At 36.3% G+C, this 16,925-nt stretch overlaps 2 protein-coding genes across 6 annotated transcripts; both read left to right on the forward strand.

Moving 5' to 3' along the window:
- The first annotated feature begins 1,136 nt into the window (after positions 1-1,136).
- On the forward strand, positions 1,137-11,502 carry LOC126618662 (uncharacterized). 4 transcript variants are annotated; one of them, XM_050286782.1, is made up of 20 exons: positions 1,137-1,214; positions 1,316-1,452; positions 1,555-1,620; positions 2,561-2,626; positions 3,182-3,580; positions 3,666-3,767; positions 3,869-3,935; positions 4,011-4,192; positions 4,378-4,632; positions 5,437-5,520; positions 5,618-5,665; positions 5,770-5,834; positions 6,531-6,579; positions 7,807-8,065; positions 8,614-8,735; positions 9,240-9,320; positions 9,446-9,520; positions 10,155-10,339; positions 10,443-10,590; positions 10,934-11,502. In XM_050286782.1, exons 5-20 carry the CDS (start codon positions 3,230-3,232, stop codon positions 11,129-11,131), a joined length of 2,271 nt encoding a protein of 756 aa, XP_050142739.1. In that variant the 5' UTR covers positions 1,137-1,214; positions 1,316-1,452; positions 1,555-1,620; positions 2,561-2,626; positions 3,182-3,229; the 3' UTR covers positions 11,132-11,502. The 4 variants fall into 4 exon arrangements, with proteins under 4 accessions (XP_050142739.1, XP_050142740.1, XP_050142738.1 ...); XM_050286783.1 differs by having other exon boundaries at positions 1,138-1,214; positions 7,807-8,059; positions 10,443-10,593; XM_050286781.1 differs by having other exon boundaries at positions 1,139-1,214; positions 1,316-1,455; positions 10,443-10,593.
- Positions 11,503-12,574: 1,072 nt separating this feature from the next.
- On the forward strand, positions 12,575-16,899 carry LOC126618664 (uncharacterized). 2 transcript variants are annotated; one of them, XM_050286786.1, is made up of 6 exons: positions 12,575-12,924; positions 13,821-14,090; positions 14,196-14,274; positions 15,203-15,330; positions 15,948-16,188; positions 16,447-16,899. In XM_050286786.1, the coding sequence occupies exons 2-5, from the start codon at positions 13,851-13,853 to the stop codon at positions 16,179-16,181; spliced, it is 681 nt and encodes a 226-aa protein (XP_050142743.1). In that variant the 5' UTR covers positions 12,575-12,924; positions 13,821-13,850; the 3' UTR covers positions 16,182-16,188; positions 16,447-16,899. The 2 variants fall into 2 exon arrangements, with proteins under 2 accessions (XP_050142743.1, XP_050142742.1); XM_050286785.1 differs by having other exon boundaries at positions 12,580-12,924; positions 13,821-14,102.
- Positions 16,900-16,925: the final 26 nt, after the last annotated feature.

Below are 16,925 nucleotides of genomic sequence, written 5' to 3' on the forward strand. Positions count from 1 at the left end.
ATTTTAAATAAGAACCCATAATTTGTGGGATTAAAAATATTAAAATATAAATTATACTATTGTGTGTGTGTGTAGGGAATTGTTATTGACACTCTAAAAATCTCATTCTACGCTCCAAACTTTCTATATTTGGAAAGAAAAATACACTTGTGTGGAGTGTAAAATGAGATTTTTGAAGTGCCAATAACACTTCTACACACACACAAGGGTACATTCATCAAAATTAACAAAAACATTATTGTACCAACATGGGTACATTCTTCAAAACTACACAAAAAAAAGTAATAGATATCAGGCTTAATAACATTAGTAAATATGTTCGATTAAACTTGATATGGATACATTCTCAAATCAAAAGAAAAGAATGTACCCATATAAGTTTAAAAATGAATTAGAGAAAAATTGAATAGATTTTATGTGACAGCCCGTCCCGTATTATCATTTTCGTGAGTGTGAAGTTAATAAAATGTCTTGAACGTTTTAAAGATTTAGAACTTTAGGGTTTGTTTAATTACCCTAGTGGTTTAAGAGTGGACGTTTTGTTTGTTTGTGTTGATGAATGTGGCTTTTGGAACCCACCCACTCACGGACTACACATTCATTCCCTCTTTTATTTCTTCTTTCCCATGATTCCCTCAGACACTCACTCTCTCTCTCTCCCTTCGAACACTCCATCTCCCTCTCTCTCTCTCTACACACGGACCATCACCAAAGTTTATCAAATCTTCATAGATCGAAGAAACAAGATCACCATCGTCTTCATCTCGTCGATACGAGTTCATCCATACTAGTTTCATGTAAGATTTCCACTGTTTTCACGTCGAACCACTTACCTCCGTTTAAGTCACTATTCATGCAATAATTATTGGTTGATTTTTAGGAGTTTTTAAGCTCATAGGGAGCTTAAGGAGCTTCTTAGGAAGCTCGGAGTGCTTCGTTAGAAGTTTTTGGACGTAAAAGTACAGAGATTGGAAAGTTCAAAATTTGGCCGGAACTTTCGAGGCGTTTTCCGGCCAAACCAAGGAGAGTTAGACGTCGTGAAAGGTACCATTCTCTTTTTATCTTCGAGAACTACAACTTTAATTTTTGTTTCACCTAATTTAGTTGAGTATTAAAGAAGTTATACTCATTTGAATCTTACCCAATTTCCGACGAGTCCGATGGCTTTCGAGGCTTTTTCCGGCGAATTCTCGGCGAGTTAAGGGTCGAGGCAGGTATATATTTGTTCATCTCGTCAAGATCTTCATTTTGATATAAAGAACGTTGAAAATGGTGAAGAAATGACAAAGTTATGGCAATTTGAAAAACTGCCCAGAAACCGCGAAACCAGTCCGGTGACCCAAGGTTGAAGACGACACGCGCGGCGCGTGGAGCCGACCTTTTCCAGGCGCGTGTAGGGTCCAAAAATTATTTTAAAATTTTTTACGGGTTCGTGACGTCGAGTAGGTCAAGGTGGTATATTCATATACCCAATTTAAGCAATATATGAGAAGTTATTAGCGAATGTTGTGTATGTGTTTTTTAATAACGTTTTTATAATTATTTCTCTTATAGGCGAGACCTATACAGAGGACGAACGTAACCAGACTAGGCATGGGGTTACGAACCAGCTACTTATCAGTGAGTGGGCAGTTATTTTTCAGTGTATATATATATATACACATTTGACGTTTTTCCCAGAAAACGTATTTAAAGGAAATATGATTTAAGTATCATGTCATATATGCATCATATTTTAGTATGTGCATTATTATAATTATGCATATTGTTGCATGGTGCTGAGGAGGCCCAGGTAAGCTACATGTGAGTATATTACGTTGGTAACGATTATGAGATACGATGTTGATTATGATTGAGATATGATTGAGATACGATGTTGGTTATGATTGAGATATGATTGAGATATGATGAATTATACGATTGAGATATGATTGAGAGCTTATTCAATTGCACACGTATATTAGTGCTCCCGCCCAGAGTTAAGGGCACAGTCTTTCACGTGATGTTCACCTCCCGCACCGCATGCTCGCCTTGGATCCAAGTTAGGTGCACAATCCTGTCGTATAGACCACTTTTAGTGGATTCGACTCATAGGTGACCCACGATTTATCGCACAGTCTTCACGTGATTGTAGCACTAGAGCATATTATGTTATATACAGTGATGAATTGCAGACCACGTGAGGTGGTATTGATCGTGTGCATGATATATATAGATACATGATGTGATGAGATGATTATGAGCTATATATGCAGCCGATGGCTGAGTTGATTATGATGAAAGAGTATGAACTATGTTTATAGTCGAGCGCTGAATTGATTATATGTTATTCCATCATATTTACATAGAGATGATGAGCATTCAGTTATGATACTTTGGCATGACATACATTCATATTGTCTAGCATGATTTTGAGATATATTACGTATATGAGTATATACTTTATTTCAGGGAAATTATACTTGTTTTACGGCGAGGGGATAGTATATTCAAAGAAAAAGAAAGGTTTTGAATAAGTTTGTTTTACTGACCCACTCAACTTTGTTTTGTGCCCCTCCAGGTTTTAGGTAGCGTAGTTGGTGGATCTCGAGGTTTCCAGCTGAAGTTCTGACAAACCATCACTCATGTAGGATTATCTTCGAGTGTTGTTAAATTAGTACATCTTATGTTTGACTGCACTTAGATCTTGTGCTCTGGTTGTGTATTCACACTTAAACTTATCTCCGAACCTATGGTATTTGGTTTTGAATTATTCGTACTTTCCTTAAATTATCGCTTCCGCACTGCGCACATGGCTACGTCACGCTCACATGACGGCCACCATGCCTTGACTTTGGTCGGAGTGTGTCATTTTATATAAAAAAAATGGTACATTTTACATATAACAAATTGATATATTTAAGATAGGTACATTTAAGATTAAAACTTGAAAAGCAAATTACATAAATGGGTGCATAAAAGATTAAAAAATTGAAAACATTTTATAAAAAGCTAATGGTTGCAAACTTATTCTAATTTTTTATTTATTTTAGAAATGTTTTGAATTGAAAACTAGTTAGGAGTTTAATAGAGGTGTGAGGATTAAAATTCTAAATTAATTATTAATTTTTATTTTAAAAAATTATGTAAGACTTGTAAATTTATCATTGCGGAACTGGGATTAAAATCTTGTACCCTACAGACCAAACCCCAAATAAACCCAGACAGAGCAGACAGAGACGCCGCAAAAATGGAGAAGAAGGAGGAGCAGTTAGCAGAGCTACTCGGAACCCTAGGAGACTTCACCAGCAAAGAGAACTGGGACAAGTTCTTCACCATCCGCGGCACCGACGACTCCTTCGAGTGGTACGCCGAGTGGTCCGAGCTCAGAGATACTTTGCTCTCCCACCTCCCTCCCCAACCCAAAATTCTCGTCCCCGGCTGCGGCAGCTCCCGCCTCTCCGAACACCTCTACGACGCCGGCTTCACTTCCATCACCAACATTGACTTCTCCAAGGTCGCCATTTCCGACTGCCTCCGCCGCAATGTTCGCCACCGCCCCGACATGCGCTGGCGCGTCATGGACATGACCGCCATGCAGGTAATCCTCACGCAATTTTAACTCTTTTTAACTCAATCGGCATCGAATGATTTGAATGATCGGATTACCGTTGCGAAATTTACAGTTTTCGGAGGAGGCATTTGATGTTGTAGTTGACAAAGGTGGATTGGATGCCTTAATGGAGCCAGAGATGGGGCCTAAACTTGGTGATCAGTATTTATCAGAGGTTCCTTGGAATTATTGTTTTATTTAATTTTATGTTGTCAATAATTTAGTTCCATTCGTCGGAAATTGTTTGTTGAGTGGAATTGTATTGGTATTTTCCAGGTGAGAAGAGTTTTGAAGTGTGGGGGGAAATTTGTTTGCCTTACACTGGCAGAGTCACATGTTCTAGGTATTACTTAATTGCTTTAGGTATATTTAAGTAAAATTCTTAACTCTTAATTATCTTGTGGTACTGTAACTCCAGCTTTGCTTTTCTCGAAGTACCGGTTTGGGTGGAAAATGGGTATTCAAGCCATACCTCAGAAACCGTCTAGTAAGCCAAGCCTTCAAGCATATATGGTGGTTGCTGAGAAAGAGGTTTCCAGCGTGTTGCAGGATGTCACAACATCTTTCAATAAATCTTCTTTTGCTTGTAGGGGAAGTCAGGTAAAATATCCGACCTAACATGCCTTATTTACCCATAATTCTTGCACAATAAAGGTTACAACTGAATAACTAGTTGGTAGTAGGGAGTGCAATTTGCAATCTTTCTTTTACGGTGTAAGCTTCATTTCATAAATTGGTAATCTAGTTTCTCGAAAGATTGACAGAAGCTTTTTGTTGTGGATTAGGCTTCTGGACTTCTTGAAGCTGTTGATAAGGAGAACCAAATTCGTAGAGAATACTCCCTTGGTTCGGATGTATTGTACTCTCTTGAAGAGTTAAATCTTGGAGCTAGAGGGGATTTGACTAAGCTTTCCCCAGGCAGTCGTTTTCAGCTTAATTTGGCCGGTGGATCCCGTTTCAGTTACAGAGCTGTAGTTCTTGATGCTCAGGAATCATCTGGTCCATTTGAGTATCATTGTGGGGTTTTTATTGTGCCTAAGGTTTGTATTTGTGAACTTCTCTGGTTATTGCACATTTGCACTGTATTGTACCATAGTGCACTTACACACATAAATGTAATGAAAATTTTGATCCAAATAGAGTTATTTTAACCCAAGCCTTCTGCAACCCTTTAATGGAAATGCAAAATGGAAGCATCATAACTTGTCAAATTACATATGCTGCATGTATAATGTTACCTGACCTTTATGAAATGGGTTTGTCTCATGAAACCACAGTTGATACTAGTCCTGACCGTTACATGCTTGTTATTCTGGCAATGCAACTTGCTTTCAGTTGGCTGTAGCATTGTGCCATCCAAGTATCCAACATTGGGTCTATCTTTCATCCATCACCTTGCCTGGTTTATTAAGAAATTAAGAGACATATCTCCATGAAAACATCTCTTTCGCTCTCTCAGGTCTCCAGTATATAAGATAATTGTTTTAGGATATTGTATGATGTGCATTAAGGATTGTTTGTACAGTGGACTATTCATATCGAGTTCTGCCATATTTTGGGAAAATGTGTAGCTATAAGGTATATTGAAACACGCTTTCACTTATTAGTTGTCATGGTTGTCTTATTGAAAAAAAGAATAGAGAGGAAGAAATTGACAAACAGATTTAATTTTATATGCTTGCGGGGCTCAAATCTACGGGAACATCATAACAATTTTACGATTATATTGTGTTTAATTCATCTCCAATCTAATATTTGTAATTCATCTCCAATCTAATATTTTCTCTGCATTCTTAATTTGTCTATTAGTTCCTGTTAAATCAATAAGTAAATTTATATTTCAGACTCGGGCTCATGAATGGCTATTCTCCTCTGAAGAAGGACAATGGATGGTAGTAGAAAGCTCTAAGGCAGCTCGTCTAGTAATGGTACAATTTCATCAAAGTCATAATATCTTTGTAGTTCTCATTTTGGAGGTTATTCTTTTTGGTGCTATTCTAAACCTGATTTATGTGTTGAATTAAGATTTTATTAGATGCCAGCCATGTTAGTGCCAGCATGGATGACATTCAGGTAATGCATGCTTGTCTTAATCTTTTGATGTGGCATTCTCAATTCTGACAGTATAACCCTATTAATTATGGTTATTTACTATCTTATTTTGGTCTCCCTTTCAGAAGGATTTATCTCCCTTGGTTAAACAATTGGCGCCTGGAAAAGATGACAATGGAGCCCAGATTCCGTATGTACTTGCATCACTTCTTTTTGCTTTATATTCAAGAATGCCAACTTAATATATATCTATGTAATATATATAGTTTTTGGAGATGAAATGACCTGATAAAATAAATAGTTCTCATCATTATTCTTGCTGTGATTTTGTCTTGTGTGCGCCTATCAATAAAATACCCCACAGATTAGTTGTTGGAGCAACCAACATAGGACACTATTCTAAGGATGCTAATACTATACTTTGAAGCACATTATAGAACTTTGGTACCTTGGTGTTTTCCAAGTTGTCATGATGCAAATACTCATTACCTGCCGAAGATCATTTCTAGTATTATTAGCACCGATATATGGGTCCCAACTGCAAAAATATTAAGGTTTTTGTTTTGAAGCTGCTATTATAGGATCACTGTTACCCCCATTTCAGAATTATCAATACTTATACTCAGACAGAGGTTGTCAGTTTTAAATCGTTTAATTTAGTACAAAACTAAGAACATTTGGTCCTGTCATGTCATCAGTAGTGTTGACTGTTGACTTTGTGACTTGTCTAATGACTTACACATTAATAACGAATTGCTTTTATGTTTTCAGTTCCCTCTGGTCTTGTGGTATTGCAATACAAAATTTTATGATAATATCTCTGTACTCTATGGCTCAGGCAGTTATACGTTTCTTATACGTTTGTATTGGCTGGTTGCTTTTGCAGATTCATGATGGCAAGTGATGGGATCAAGCAACGAGATATTGTTCACCAGGTTTTTTTTCGTTTCTTTTTTTTCACCAGGTTTTTTTTCTTTTCTTTTCTTTTTCTTTTTAACTAGGAGGACGTTGATTTTACTTGTTTACAATTGGAAAAGGTTGGTGGAAATTATTAAGCAAATGCCATTACTTCTTCTTCTATTCATAATGCAAATGGAATATGAATTGATAAGTAGATACCAGTTGAAGTATGTAGATACTAGTTGAAGTGTTACTAAATAGTCTAAATTTAGTATATAATCATAGTTTAACAGAGTTCCACAGAATTTAACATAGTTTTCTTAAATTTCTAGAGCTTATAGTCACCTTCACCTACATAAGGGTTTGTGACTGTCTAAAGTACCTTTAGGCTTGAGAGTGCTTGTTCCCTAGATAGTAAGATAGTGACTCGTATTTATGTGGTAGCTTTAAACTCTGAAGTAGCCTTCGATGCCCCTATATCCTGAGTTTAGTGGTGTTTGAGCTTTGGGACTCCATAGGTTGTCTGACTTGTTGACTTGGCCGTGATTGCCCTGAGTTTGGTGGTGCTTGAGCTTTGGGACTCCATAGTATGTCTGACTTGAAAGGAACAGTGGTGTCTTCAAACATGTAAACGTGGCACACTTCTTTAGCTTCTTACAACTAGAACTTGCCCAGAATAAGCTCCAGTCAAAGTTCCCTAGAAAGTAGGACATAGGAAGCAACAACAAAGCATAGTCAGAGGTGCAAGGAAAACTTAAATTTCATAGTTGAATTGCTCAAATTTGTGTTTCTTATCTGATGAAACTTGTTTAAACTATCCCATCCAGGCACGAAGCGATTGAAACATTGAGAAGGCTTTCCCTCACTAAGCCTGGCTAACTGGGATCATTTAGAAAAAGTTCCAAGTTTGGTGTTACCCTTGGCCTAGCCCATTCGCTCCCCAATTGAGGCCCACCCCCTAGTCTCCAGTACCAAGGTCCACCCCACCCCAACTTTGTAGGCTTGCTCCGTTCCTGATCCAGTACTTTGACTGCTGGTTGCCCCTAAAGCATACAATAATACGATTCTTATAAGGTTATAATAGTTATTTCAAAATAAGGTTTGGATCCATTGTCGATGTTCTGAAAAATGGATGTTGTGAAATTTATTATGAATTTCTTCATGTCACACTATTCTTTATCAGCCTCTGTGTATGAGATGGATACCAATCTTCTCATGTCCTTTAGTAAATGAAAACATGTTTCCCTTGCATGCATCTGCAGGTCACATCAACAATAACTGGCCCAATTATAGTTGAGGACGTGATTTATGAAACTGTCGATGGTGATATCAGTCGCATTCTACCATCCAGAGATTTGACGTTTCGTCGCCTTGTTTTCCAACGAAGTGAGGGTTTGGTTCAGTCTGAAGCTCTTCTATCAGAGGAAGGATCTAACAGTAAAGTTGTTGGTGAGAAAGAGAGAAAAAAGACAAATTCATCTTCCAGATCTAAAAGAAAAGGAATCCAGAAAAGAGGTGGTGGTATTGAATCTATTGATCTGTGTCTTTGCCAATATAATTTGAATTGAGTTTCTCGCCTGCTGGTTTGTTTTGCTCCAATCATGAAATTTATATCTGCTCCAATATTAGCATCTTCCTAATTGTCTATTGGTGGAACGTGAAAAAGCCTTATGCTGATTAGACAAAACCTTCTGAAAAACCTACCTGCATGATTTTTCACTTCTTCTGACAAACCCTTCTGAAAAACCTACCTCAAGTTCAAAAGAATATAGTATAATTCTTCTCAAAAACTAAATAGCATAGTGAATATACATGCATGTTGGAAACTTTTAAAAGTATCTTGCACCTGGTACTGGTGGGCTTGACACACTGAGTTGTAATTATCAAATTATTCTATTGTCATTGTTTTACCCTTTGTAGTTTTGTAACTCTCTATCGTGTTCCATCAACCTAGTTGAAGATATCATTGTTTCTGCTGGTGTCCATTTTATCCTTTGCATTTTCCTCTTTCAGTTTTACTTAATTTCGTTATTTTTCATTTGAATAATTTCGTTATTTTTAATTTGAAGAAACGAGCCACCAGCTGAAGGTCTATCATGGATATTTGGCTAGTTCTTACCATACAGGGATTATTTCTGGATTAATGTTGATCTCTTCTTATTTGGAAAGCATGGCATCAGCTCAAAAATCAGTAAGCATTGTATTTCTGACTATCTTTCAGTAAAAAGGTCTTGCTTGGTGGCAAAAAAAATGGATCGGCTTCTGGTTGCTTTATATTCAAAATGTGATTAAATAAAAAAGCTATTTTAATTTCCTCCTTAGCACCCTTCTAAAAATTTCACCTTTCCTCCTTAGCACCCTTTCAGAATGTCACCTTTAGGAGTAATTTGAATGAGGAGCTCATACAGCTTGGTAATTTTTCATCTCAGATTAGTAAAGTTTTGTTTAACTTCAATCCAGTCCGAGAAAAGAGTTAGTCTTCTCATGCCCGATGATCATGTTTTAATTTCTTTGTGTTTTAGTATTTTTTTTAACTGAAGTTTTTATTTTCTATAACATAAATTGAAAATTGTCAATCATGTTTTGACTGTAGAAACATTTATATATGCATGGTGTTAGGCTTTAGTTTAATGAGGGCAAATTTTTATGTTCATCTATTAAATGCACCCATTCACACTGGTATATGCATTCTCAGGTTAAAGCAGTTGTAATTGGTCTTGGAGCAGGTTTACTTCCTATGTTCCTTAACAGATGTCTGCCCTTTGTGCACACTGAGGTAATTTTACGCTTAAACCATCTCCCAGAAGAAACAAAAAAAAAAAAAAAATCAGAGTTTCGATATCATCTTTGGTGATAAAACTCATTTAGTGCAAATGCGGTAATCACTTATTATTTGTACAGGTGGTGGAGTTGGACCCTGTAGTCCTCAAACTTGCAAAAGAATACTTTGGTTTTGTTGAAGATGATTGCTTACAGGTAGTTCACTGTACATCATACTTCTATTTGCACACCCTATGGCACCCGCGCCCCCACCACCCCATTGTTGCCCTCAACGCTCAACTAATCACTGCTAATTTCTTTATATTATTTTTTCATTTGAAGTTTGTTTTTAATAATATGTCTGTTTTAGTGATTTTCAAGAAGGGTAAATTTCCATTAAAATCTGGGTTGGGAAGTAAATCTTTTGGGCGTGGAGATCACCTTTTTAAAAAAAATTTGTATGCTTCTTTATGCTTGATTGCTGGACTCGATAATGAATTTACAGTTTAGTGTAAAGCGCTTCACTTGCATGTCAGTTTCAAATTATTCTCTGTACAATCTTTGTGATAGTGTGTAAGAGTAAAACACTGACATAAGCGAATTGACGACGATTGAGGAGAGAAGCATATCAGTTAAGATGGACAAACGATTGGAAAAACATATCTCTTTAAGTTTGGTGTTCCTTTGTTTCCTTGTTTTGGAATACACATTGAGAAAGCACTTAGACGCAAACATAGCTCCTGGACATATACACAACCTGTAAATGAGATTATACTTTGTTATCCTTCATATCTTGAAGTTGTATTGTACTCAATATGTATCACTTCTTAGATTTATTTTGGTGTATCAGGCACACGTTGCTGATGGGATTCAGTTTGTTAGAAATATTGCAAATTCTGCTGCTTCTGATGAAACTTCTCTTGTTCAAGACAAGAAGGATGCTCAATGCAACACTTCTTCCAATGGTGATTTCGAAAGCAAGGTGATTTCGAAGGTTGACATACTTATTATTGATGTGGATTCGGCAGACTCAAGGTGAATTCAGGCTGCACCTATTTTGCAAGTAAATGTATCCATATAAAAAGCAATCTGATGTTAAAGCCATCAAATTCTAATAAGTTTCATTTGTCATTTACAGCTCTGGGATGACCTGTCCTGCAGCAGATTTCGTGGACGAATCATTTCTTCAGACTGTAAAGGATGCACTTTCTGAGAAAGGTCTATTTATTATTAATTTGGTATCGCGGTCACAAGCCATTAAAGACACTGTTATTTCGAGGATGAAGGTGGTAAGAATAGGAAACTAATTTTCGTTATTGTTCATATAGAAATTCTCTCATCTCTTGTATCCAGTAGATTTGTCCTACCGATACATGTAGGCTTTAAAAGTCCTTTTTCAACTCACTTGAATTAAAAGAAAAAAAATTCAGTCCGACTCTGTAGGATTAGGATGGTGAAAAAAGATTGGCGCTGGTTGTTTTTCTGCTAAATCAAATTGGCTTGAAGGCTCTCGGTTTAATAATGTAGTGTTAATTTCAGTAAATCGTATTCCTGTTAGGTTGTCCACATGATAATGAGCTTGAATGGTATTCACGTATTTCTGATTTGCAATTTAATTTTGTTCTTCAGGTGTTTAGCCATCTCTTCTCCCTTCAGCTTGAAGAAGACGTCAATGAAGTTATCTTTGGTCTTTGCTCGGCTTCTTGTATCGAGGAGGTTTGCTTCCCTGAAGCCGCTCTTCAACTTGAGAAATTACTAAAACTGGAACACCCGGAGATAAGCCAAAGCATTATAAATACTACGAAGAAGTTGAGACATTTGAAGTGACTCCAATTGATTGAAGTTTTCAGAGATGATGCCTCTAAATCATCATTGGCGCCCGCAACTCAACCACTCGTAAGAAGAGTCTTCAGGTTCAATTGAAATTCTGAGAGGATACTTGTAAGAATGTTCGCTCGAGCTGCGGATCGGTTCTCTTGTTCAGCTACTTGAATGCTTGTTTGGGTTACTCTGCCATCGAGATCTTGTGAGAATGATCTGTGTTGTCTGTACGAAAGTCACAAAATTATTGAGAAAAATTGGTTACAATTACAAAGACAAGACTCGTGCAATGAAACGAGATATCTAGATTGTTCCAATGTTGCTACATATATTTTCTTTCAAAGCCGGCCTCAATATAATGTTATCTTTCGTTAAAACCTCTTAAGTTGATATATGACAAATTGGCAGAAATGCATTCCTACAATCGGTAAATGTGGTACAAACAACAATATCGACTCCTTCCTTGTACATAAGTAGTCTTGTCCCACACAAGTTTGTTGACCCCTCTTTTTATCAAGGTTGGCAAATCTCTAGGTATACAAAACTCAACATTATCTATAATAACCTTTCTTTTATTTAAATATTTTTCATTATTTAAATTGAATGGGGAAGGATTATCGAAAAAAGGTTAAAATCTATCTCGGGCTAAAATTTTAAGTCATACCCATAGAATGAGAAAAGCTGTTTTTCGATTATGGCAATAATGTATTGTATTTATGTTGAGCTTTATACTTAGTGGCTGACTCATTGTGTGGTCTAGCTCAACGACGTATTGCATTTGTGTTAAGTTCGATACCTAATTAGTGATTGACCCATTGTGCAACCTAACTCAATGCGGCCTAACTCAATCCCGCATGGAGTAGAATATCATTGTTTAAAAATAAAAGAAAAAATAATTTTCCAACAATACTATTTTTACTTCTATATTTTTTTTTCAATTTTATCCCATTCATATTGCATACTATATACATTCTTTTATATTTTTTTTTCAAATTCCATATTCATTATATGCATACTATATACATCCCCCCCCCTAGTAGAATGAAAAACATAGTCCAAGATCCAAAAATAATTAGCTGGAATGTAATCATAAAATAAACAGAAAACTAATGAAAAATACTTGAAAATTTTGAGTTTTAATTAAAATGACAAAAATGAGCTGTAAGTGTATAGTATCAGAAGTGACTTTTAAAAGTAAAAATGACATTTTTCGTTAAAATGAAAAGTATCAGAATTGTCTCGTTAAAACTCCCTAAAATAAAACTTCCAATAAAAAAAATTACTAAAATAAATAAATATAATTATTGAAGTCGTAATTCGCTTAAAAGAAAAAGAAAGAAAAAAAAAATCACAGCAACCTCCGGTTCACACTCACCGACCGCGAACTCGATTCGTACTCGGCCCATCTGCATTTGACTTTTTCCAAAAAAAAAACTCCGGAAGAGAAAAAGGAAAGCAAAAACCACTCATCAGACTTGAATGTCTTTCTGTCTACAAAAGCCAACAACAATTCGGAATTGGATTTTCCAGGAAATCGCTTAACATAAAAGTGCTTCTTGATTTGTCTCAATCGCACAAGCAGAAATTCGGAAACAAAAAGGAAAGACAAAATAAAAAAAATAAAGAGAGTAAGAGAGATACATCGAACTTTCTCGGCGTTGTTGTATTTTGTCCCCCTTTCCTCGCCGTTCTTGTCCTTTTCTGCTTCGGCTTCTCTGTCTATATAAATCGATTTGGTTGCGTGAGAAGAACATTTCTGTTCTGCCCCTTTCGTTGTTCTGCTCCTCTCGCCGGTAAAGGTACGATTTTTATTTATTTTTTATTTTTTTTGAAGTATATTCTTGGGTTGAATCTTGATATTCTTGATGGATGATTTCTGGGTTTTGGGTTTTTTTTTGTTGTTTTGATTCATGGGTATTTAGTTTTCCAATTTGCATACACAACTTGTACATGTGTTTAGAACTTTGTATGTATGTATGTATATATGTATGTGTGTGTGTATATAGGTGGATATTGTATTGCTATTGTTTGATCGAATTGGAAGGATCGTTTTGCGTTGGAATCCCGATTGATTTAATCACTGAAACAATAAGGGGTTGATTTATTTCTGGTGGCACTAGGTTTATGGACTAATTTTGTTGTAAAAAGGCATACTATTGAATCTTGTATTGTAATAATGAGAGTTTATTATATCGAAAATAAATCAAATTAAAGAGAAAAACCCCTCTCTCGCGTACAATTGAACCGGAAAGCATTCCTAGCGGTGCCAGGAGTCAATCTATCCCAAAAGTAAGATTCTTTAACGTCGTGACCCTAAGTTGGTTATGGATTTCCCGGTAAACATGGTTCCTAGAGATACTTTGAAACTGTCTATGTAGAAATCTGATATCGTAAATCACTGTTTTTGGAAAGAGGTTTTGTTTTAAGGTAGCTCCGTTTCATTGGGTGGTGTAGGTGTCTGTCAGGTTTTGTGTTTGATTTGGATGATTGGATTAGAATTTGCAAAGTGGAAAATGTATTTGAAAAGTCGAGACCGTAGGTTGATGATCATTTACACATTGATGGTCTCCCATATATAAAGGAACACGTTACACTTATTAGAACTTTTTTAGCATGTTGTCTTACTTTATGATGTGGCTGCTTACATGACTCGTCTCACATTTTACTCACACCTATCTGTTCTTTGTATGTGTAGCACATAGCGCGAATCCCTTTCCGCAGAAGCATGGCCTCACACTCATTGGGGCAATCTACAGAAGGGAAAATGAGGAATTCTCAAAGGGGGAAGATGCCACTAATTGTGGACCTCAACTATCCAGCTCCTTGTGAGGACATGGTTCTAAATGCCAGATGTTCTTGGGACAATAGTCAACAAGTTCAGGTTGAAATATATGGTCGGTCAGAAGCACAAGCTTCAAATGATTGTGAGGTTGTCGATGATGAAGTTGTCATAATTTCCCCAAGGGTATATGCTCAAGTATGAGTTTTGGATTTCTTCTATTATCCATTTCTTTATATCTTGCATGATTTCTTTACGAGCATACTTATTGATTCTTTTTCCTGCTATCAGGCCAAGAATAACTCCAGGAGAAACCTTGAGGTGAGAGATGGGTCTGCTACAAACTCTGAAAGGCAAAATGGCCATACAGGTTAGGTTTCAAATGTATTCTTAAATCATGCTTTTATATGGTTTGATTTGAGTAGAATTGATTATTTTTTGAAATGTTTAGAAGATCCCTTTGTATGTGTGTGTTGTATTGTCCATAAACAAGAATTGTTGTGCTCTGAACAATGAATTTCTCGTCTTTGTTTGCCTGTGATTTTGTGGCAACCTGATTTCCTCAAACATTAGTAATTTCTGTTAGTTCCTCTAAACTCCTGTATACTGAAGTTGTTTTTGATGTATGGAGCAAGCTTTTTAAGATCCATTACTCTGCCATTATTCTGTATCTAAGCAATTCAGTATACCTTATTTTCCATTCTGATGCTTTAGGTTCTAATTTCTCAAGTTTGTTTCTTTTGACATCATTCATTCATTTGCCTCTAGGAAAGGATAAAAAAACATGGCCTTCCCTCTTAATCTTGATTTCTTTATGGATCACTAGTTTTGAAATGGAATGGGGTACAGAACAGATGAAATTTAGGAACATAAATGAGTAAAGGATCGTCAACAAGGGTGTTCTAGTGCATTGTAGATGCTTATCCAAAACTTGTATCATTGTTTGTATGAACACCACATAGAAAGCAATTAAATTTGGGTGTGCAGTTTTTTCCCCTGCTGGTTCACACATGTTCTATTTACTTTTCATCAATATCTGAAGTAATTATTTCAAAGTGCACTTAGTGATTCTTGTGATTGTTTACATCAAAACCCTGAACCTTATCTGATACTTGTGATTATCTGTTGAAGTTTTAATTCATTAGTGCCATTTTTTAAAAGACATATCCTTTACACAAACACTTGTGTAATAAAGGAGGTCTTGAGCCTTGCTTTATTCTGCTCTGTTACTCTATGAAGTTTTTTTGGGCACTTCTCCATTACTTGAAGTCTCTTACATTTTCATAATTAATCATCAGATGTGCCTCCTCAATTACCTGTACCTCTACTTCCTCTTCATTGCCACAAGCGTAGAAGAACTTTACGAAATCAAGCAGTTTTGAATTGGGAGCATCATTTTAGCTTGGAAGACAATGAAGAAAACAAGGTGATACGACAGTTTCCTTTCATGATATATTTTCATGTGGGATTATATGTTTTTAATCTTTTTCCATTGGTATTCTCATAAAAAAGTTGTCTACATTGGTGTCACTATCTTCCTTTGTCCTTTTTTTTTGTTTGTATTAGTATTTAGGTTGTTTTCTACATATCTCTAAACTTACGGATATTTTTATAAAGTTTAGAGCTCTGTTAATCAATTTGAGCATGGTACTGAAAATATCCTTGGAAAAATCAATTTTGGATAGAAGCTTGGAAGTACTTCAGTTTTAAAACTGCAGTGATGAACACAATCCTTAACGTAAATTTCAAAATAATTAGTCTCTAGAAAGTGTTAGAAGGCCTCATGATTCACTATTTTACTGAAGCGGAAGGTGTTAAAAAGTGTTGGTAAATAGCCTCTAGAAAGTGTTAGAAAGAGTCAGGTTCTGTAGAAATTCTACTTTTGATTAATTGGTTTCATGCGACCACTTAATCCACACAAAGCTTGGCGAGTTGTTCAATAATTATAGTTACAAACTCTGAGTTTCATAAACTTCTCAGTCTTTATCAAGTTGCTAATTGTTTGTCAAAGTTTTATTGCTAAATCCGTGAATTTTGCTGCAGACAAAGGAAGTGTCTATTCCAGAACTTGCTGAGAACACGCCACCCCCAGAGACACCCTCCTTCAGCTGCCCAATATGCTTGGGCCCGTTGAATGAAGAAACCTCAACAAAGTGCGGTCACATCTTCTGCAAGATGTGTATTGAAGCCTCAATAAAAGTTCAGCACAAATGCCCAACTTGTCGTAAAAGGCTTAGAAAGAAAGACACCATCAGGATATACCTGCCTACCAAATGATTGCAGGGTACATTTCTTTCTTTAACGAGGCTGATTATTATTCTGACCTTCTAACTTCGAATAGATGATTTTGTTGTAAAACACTTGGCGAACCTTATTTTTCAAACTTAGGGTTCTTTATGAGCAATTATGTTAAACCATAGGCAGAAAATGAGGAAAGCCCTTCCCCCTTCATGTTTGTATTTGCCTATTCGTTGGAAATGCTTGATCGACGCTCCTAATTTTCATCGAGTATGGCTAATTGATTCCTCCCCGTTTCATGCAGGTGGATAGGTATCACAGGGAAAGGGCAATTTTGGTGAAGCTTGCACAATATCTATTGCTTTTCCTATACCTTATTAGGTTTGTCATTTCCTATGGGTCTTCTTCTTGTATTGGGGCTGCCTAGTTCTAGAATTTACAGGTTAACTAGCTCAGGCATATGTAAAGTTCAGAAACTCTCACATTTGCCAAAACTGTGGTGCCGGGCTTCGTCGAAATAGTTCCTTCATGACCCTATTCTTTTGGTATTCCGTTAGCAGACGGCAGGCAGCACTGTGCTGAACCATAATAGTAAGGAAATGTTTTGTCGACGAAGTGCTGCTTCTTGCTGTGTTTGTGAAAGAACAATAGTCTGTCTCTGTATTGGATTCTAATTGGACACTGCTATTTTTTTTTCCATTATTTTTTGTTTCGTTATTGTGCCTGATTTATTAATTTCAAGGTTATGATTTTCGCACTCTTTTAGCCACTTACGCTCCAAAT

Source organism: Malus sylvestris, chromosome 4, assembly GCF_916048215.2.
Source record: "Malus sylvestris chromosome 4, drMalSylv7.2, whole genome shotgun sequence".
NCBI classification, from domain to species: Eukaryota; Viridiplantae; Streptophyta; class Magnoliopsida; order Rosales; family Rosaceae; genus Malus; species Malus sylvestris.